Source organism: Myotis davidii, unplaced genomic scaffold, assembly GCF_000327345.1.
Source record: "Myotis davidii unplaced genomic scaffold, ASM32734v1 scaffold64, whole genome shotgun sequence".
Taxonomy (NCBI): Eukaryota; Metazoa; Chordata; class Mammalia; order Chiroptera; family Vespertilionidae; genus Myotis; species Myotis davidii.
In genome coordinates, this window is record NW_006296226.1 from 3,936,444 (window position 1) to 3,943,050 (window position 6,607).

At 37.7% G+C, this 6,607-nt stretch overlaps 1 protein-coding gene across 1 annotated transcript in view; it reads right to left on the minus strand.

Moving 5' to 3' along the window:
* LOC102764473 (chromosome unknown open reading frame, human C9orf84) overlaps window positions 1-6,607 on the minus strand; it is a 56,975-nt gene that overhangs the window by 50,057 nt on the left and 311 nt on the right. The window contains exon 2 of the mRNA XM_006771185.2: window positions 2,781-2,865. Coding sequence (XP_006771248.1) covers window positions 2,781-2,842 — 62 coding nt within the window. The 5' untranslated portion in view covers window positions 2,843-2,865. The remainder of the gene's footprint in view (window positions 1-2,780; window positions 2,866-6,607) is intronic.

The window sequence follows — 6,607 nt, forward strand, 5'->3', positions numbered from 1 at the left end:
CTGGCGGACTAAAGCAGGCTTCTGGGGTTTTGTTTAGCTTCTATATTTGTTACATAGTTTTAGAGTTGTAGCTCAGAGGCCAGCAGCGGCAGGCGGGGAACGTTGGAGTCCTCCATCACTGAAGCAAGCAAGCCTCATGTTAGTTTCAAGCTGCCTGGCTGCCAGCCGCCATTTTGGCTGGCAGTTAATTTGCATATCGCCCTGATTAGCCAATGGGAAGGGTAGCAGAGGTACGGCTAATTACCATGTTTCTCTTTTATTAGATAGGATATTTACTAGTATTAGTGACAATATTACAGATGTCTCCCATTCCCCGCTTTTTACCCTTCTCTACCCAGTCCCTACCCATGCCCCCAGGTCTTCACCACCCTATTGTCTGTGTCCATGGGCTATGTTGAATATTTCTAAACCAAAGTGGATTCATGTACATAGTATTCTGTAACCTGTTCTTCTGCTAAACAGTAAAGCATGAGTACATTTATATGTCAATCAATGTACATTTACTTCATTTTTGAATGGATGAACAGGATCCAATTATATTGGTAAATCATAATTTATTCAACCAGTTCCCTGTTGAAAATTTAAATTTGCTTAGTTGTTTGCTATTATAATGCAAGGGATATCTTTGTGTACTTGTCTAATTGCTTTCTCAAGATATGCATGGCAAAAAATGCCCATATATATTAAGACATAGTATGCCAACTAATTAGTAAAAGTAAAATAATTGAGGCCTTACAATCAATATTAAGAAGTAACAAAAATAGAAACAAGAAACAAAGAGAGGTGAGACAGAGGAAAAGCAAGATTTAGGAAATCTAGGTTGTGCTAATGATCAGGATTTTATTCTTAAGTTCCATTAGCAGTGGCTCCTGAATCATTTTCTCTGTACCTACTGCTCAACTTTGCTGTGAACCAAAACCTACTATAAAAAATAGTCTATTAAAAAATTAAATTTTACTGCATGAGACAAAAATTGAACTCAATAGTGGCTTAAACACACACAAAACGTCTGGAGATTTGAAGTTCATGGCTAGCATGGCAATTCTACCATTGGTCAGGGACTGAGGCCCCTTCTGTTCGACTCTGCCATGCCTAGATTTAATTCTTGTCAGTATGGTCCAAGGTGGTTGCTGGAACCAGTCATTACATCTGTATTCCAGCATCAGGAAGGAGAAAACTGAAGGAGAAAAACATGCCACTTCCTTTTAAGGACATGCCCCAGAAATTGCAAAAGCCTCTTTTGCTTCTATCCCACTGCCAAGAACTTGGGTCAAATGGCTAGGTTTGGCTACAGGGAGGTTGAGAAATGTAAATCTTATTCTAGGTAGTGCCATAGGTTCAACCTGCTTTGCCATGGACTATATATTGGCACTGCAAAATGAATGGAAGGTCAGATATGGTGGGGTGTCCCTTCCTGTAGGGCCTCTCATTTCTCTCACACATGAATCTTTGGTTTGAGCCAAGGTAGCCTGATCATTGCTTTTGCTAAGTACTTATATCATATTCCTGCTTCTGTGCCTTCAGACATGCTGTCTCCTCTGCCTAAAATGCTTCCAAGTAGTTTTCTCCTTCAATGTCCAGCTCAAGCTCAATTCCTACTTCTTTGTGAAGCTGATCTCTCTTGCTTATAAATGCACAGCCCTACCAATCTGACCCACAGAGTGAAGAGATCATCTTATATCTGGTTACTCAATATAGGTTGGGCACCAGCCCACAGCCGGTACAGTAAGGCTGGGATGAGCAGGAGTGGCAGGTAGGAGCTGCAGGTGGTGTTGGATTGCAGGTTTCGGACCCATCCCTGCAGGCCACCCAGAGGGACCCCACCCATGCACGAATTTGTGCACTGGGCCTCTAGTAATAAATAACATTTTGACAAGGTATGTTAGAAAACAGCCTTACATCTACAGGAGAAAAGACTGTTCTTAATATAAAGAATTTTCTATATACACTTTCTACACAAAGCATACTTATTGAATAAAAGCATAATAATGTTTGCTTTATTTCTGTCTGTCTTTGTAACACAAATGCATAGAGAACAGTTAATATATGACAAATGAGGGAAGGATAAAAAGAGGATATAAGTCACTTCTATTAACCTCACTTTTGTGGTCAGATTAAGGCTTTTTCTTCTGATAAGAGAAGATCTGCCTGAGATGGTTTGATTCATGGATAGAGCATTGTTCCTGGGTTCGATTCTGGTCAAGGACTTGGTTGCAGGCTCCTCTCCAGCCCAGGCCCTGGTCAGGGCAGGAGTGAGGCAACCAACCTATGTGTTTCTCTCACATCGATGTTTCTCTCTGTCTTTACCTCTCTCAAAGATCAATGGAAAAATATCCTCGGTGAGGATTAATAACCAAAAATAAAAAAAGAAGAAGATATGTGAGGATATAAAGGAAAGGATCTTCTCTCTTTGGTTGTCTTGAGGACTTACTGTTTAACTTCTAGATGTAAAAGGAAAATTTGAGGTTAAGGACACATACTTCTCAAGGAATTCCTCCCCAATGCTTGCTTTCCATTGGTCCAAGATTGAGCTATCAGTGGTCAGGGCAGGAGTGAGGCAACCAACCTATGTGTTTCTCTCACATCGATGTTTCTCTCTGTCTTTACCTCTCTCAAAGATCAATGGAAAAATATCCTCGGTGAGGATTAATAACCAAAAATAAAAAAAGAAGAAGATATGTGAGGATATAAAGGAAAGGATCTTCTCTCTTTGGTTGTCTTGAGGACTTACTGTTTAACTTCTAGATGTAAAAGGAAAATTTGAGGTTAAGGACACATACTTCTCAAGGAATTCCTCCCCAATGCTTGCTTTCCATTGGTCCAAGATTGAGCTATCAGTCATTCCCCAAACTGAAACAGCTGAGACTAGAAAGGAGAATGGTAAACATTAGCTTCCAGAATTTTCTTTTACACTTAATACAAGGAAGCCAAACATTCAACTTTTACATTATGGTGTTACTTTTATTTGTACATCATGTAGTTTCCCCCAAAGTCATACCAGATTCCAAATATTCAAACAATTATTCTCATTACTACAACCCCCACCCTCACCCAAATCCTTCAATGACAGTCAGAACAATATCACCAGAAGATACCATCCTATTTTTACAGCCTCTCTTTTGCTTATACACACTATCCTCCCAGGTCATGCTGTTCAACAGCTCACATTACACCTCATAAAGCCTTTATTAACCATTCCAACTCACTCTAATGTATTCGCCATGAAGGGCAGTAATATTGTCAGCAGTACTCCCTCTGGTACTTAATCATATTCAGTCACATATTAAAATTGTATGTATCTATACTTGTCTCTCAAGTTAGATCCTTGGTTCCTTAAGGACAGGAGCTGTGTCATATACTAATATCAAATAAAGCAACTGAGTAAAGGAAGAGTCAAATGACCTGTATTTTACTACCAGTGTTACTTCTTACTAGTTTTGTTATCTTGAACAAATCACTCAACATTTGAGTCTGTGCCTCACTGAAAAAATATGAAAGTTTAGTGGAAATCTTTTATGCAGAGTACAAGTTCTAGAATCACTCTGCCTGGTTTTTAATACTTGTACTGGTACTTATTAACTATATGATCTTGGATAAATCTCTTAGCCTCTTTGTACCTCAGTTTCCTTATCTACAAATTAGAAATAGTAATGGCTTTTTCATAGTGTTTTTATAAAAATTAAATGTGATGAGACATTAAATGTAATTTGCTTTAGAACAGTACCTGAAATATTATAAGAGCCTAATAAATTTCGAGTGTTAATATTTTTTTAAAAGATGAAAAGGAAAATAAGTAGGAAGAAATTATAAACTAATTTTTTCCCTTCTGCACTTTTAGAAAAACAGTTTGATAAAAGCTATTGCAACCCGATTGAGACCTTCAATCCATTGACCTTTCCGTTTTTGTAGTGTTCATCCTCTCTCATATCCTCAATTCCTTTCTCAGTTTAGGTTCCATGGCAGCCCCATTACCACTTCCTTGAAAGACTCTTCAGTTGCCTCTTTTTCTCTTGTACTAACTTACAAGGTTTTCCCCAACTCTCCACTTTGTGTAAGTACTCTAGAGCAGCTGAAAATTATTGGGGGAAAAGTCTCCCAGCCATGCCAAATGAACTCATTTGAAATTATGATCATAAATTTCAAAAGGGCATCCAATGTTGACAGATGATAATAATATAACTTCCTAATAAAACTGGCTTTCTCATTTTTGAAGGCAACTAACTATTTAACACTTCTCCCCTTGAATTTTCAATACTCATTCCCTTACCAACTCTCAGTCTATGGCCTTGCTTCAACATAGAAAATTGATATAAATCAAGAACCACCTTGTCTTTCACCACCAACTCTACCATCTCAGTGGCTTAGTCCCTACAAACCCTGCCTTCCTATCCATCACAATGGAAGAACTACCCTCCCTCTTCATACCAACTCCTCCAATCGTGCTCTTGATACTACCCCCTTTTATTAAGTTATCCTTTTTTCTTTCCTACATCATTCTTTTCTCTCTTTTTACCAAGATAATTTCCACTGGCAAATATTTTATAGTCTCTTTCCTTATCACACACATATTTTTTAAATCACACATTAAAAAAACAAGAAAACAAAAACATGCTCTGTACCTCACTTCTCCCTTTTCTACTTTGCTTCATAGCAAAATTCCTCAGAAGAGTTGTCTGTCTTTACCACGTCACATCCAGTTCTCATTCTCTTCTCAACATACTCTAATTATATTGGGCTTTCTTACCCAATATTCTAGTGAAATCTCTCTTACCGAGGTCAGCAATGCCCTAAATTTAGTCAAGCTAATGGTCAACTCACTATCATCATCTTACTTGACCTTTTAACAGGGACCAATGTTTTTGACTACTTCTTTCTTGAAACATCTTCTTCTTTAGAGTTCTACACCACTACACTTATTTGGGTTTCCTTTTTCACTTGTCTTAAGTGATTCCTTTCTTCATCAGCCTTTTAACTGTTGGAATGTTCCAAGGCGCTGTCCTAGGCTCTCTGTTCCATCTATACTCATGCTTTCAGTGATGTCATCCAGTTCCACGAGTTTATGTGCAATTTACATATCAATGACTCCAATCTGAAGCTCTAGCTGTGCTCAAGATTAATATAATCAATTGCCTTCTTGATGTCTCCATTTAGATGCATAATAGGCATTTTAATCTGGTGAAAGTAGAGCTATTGATTGCAGCCTATGAGATACAAATTGGCTTCCCTATGAGCCTTTTCCGACCTTAGGAAATAACACTGCCATCCACCCAGTTGCTCAGGTCTGAAACCTAAAATAAATTTTTGAATCTTACACTTTTTTAACCCTCACACTATGGATTAGACTTCTAAAGTAAACCCATTTTCAACGACTTCTCACATATCCATTATGATAAGCTAGTCCAAGCCACCATCATCTTTTATGTATAGATTCACCTGATAGTCTAGATCAGTGATGGCGAACCTTTTGAGCGTGGCGTGTCAGCATTTTGAAAAACCCTAACTTAACTCTGGTGCGGTGTCACATATAGAAGTTTTTTGACATTTGCAACCACAGTAAAACAAAGATGTATATTTTTGATATTTATTTTATATATTTAAATGCCATTTAACAAAGAAAAATCAACCAAAAAAACGAGTTCACGTGTCACCTCTGACACGTGTGTCATAGGTTCGCCATCACTGGTCTAGATTGTGAACCACTTAAAATAACTTTAGATTGACTCTCCTGTCTTCAACTCTTGCCTCCCAATCACTATCCCTTCCATCCTCTAGACAACTAGAATAATTTTTCTAAAGCTTAAATCAGGTTATGTCACTCCCTGTCCTAAAACTCTTCAATGACTTACCATATTAGCCGTACTATAAACAAACCCCATATTATGAGCTTCAAAGCCTTATATCTTTTAGGGATGCCTACTTCTCAGATCTCCGTTTTCATGAGCCAGTCACAATGGCCTAATTTTCTGGTCCTTACACACATCAAGTTTATCCCTAGTCAGGAACTTTACATTTGCTTGAAAGGCTTCTCTCCATCTTTTTATGGTTACTGCCTTTTCATCATTCTGATCTCAACTCAAATGTCCACCTCTTCATAGAAGTCCTTCCCTAACCATATTCAGAAATAGCACTCTCTACTCCTAAAATTTCCTATCACATTAACTATTGTCTTATCCTTTATTCATTTCTAGAATAAGATTTTCAATTCCTTAGTTTGCCACCCAAATAAATAAGTTCAATGTGTTTTATTTAATAAGAAAAGCACTGTATTTCTTAATTTACTGTGCTAACCTCTAAAATAATTTTTCAAATAGATTATTAATGCCGAAACCGGTTTGGCTCAGTGAATAGAGCATCGGCCTGCGGACTGAAAGGTCCCAGGTTCGATTCCGGTCAAGGGCATGTACCTGGGTTGCAGGCACATCCCCAGTAGGAGATGTGCAAGAGGCAGCTGATCGATGTTTCTAACTCTCTACCTCTCTCCCTTCCTCTCTGTAAAAAATCAATAAAATATATTAAAAAAATTGTGATTATAAAAAAAAAAAAAGAAAACATTCACTTGTAATATGAATAAATAAAACTTTCCAGAGATAAATTTTTTCAACAGTGA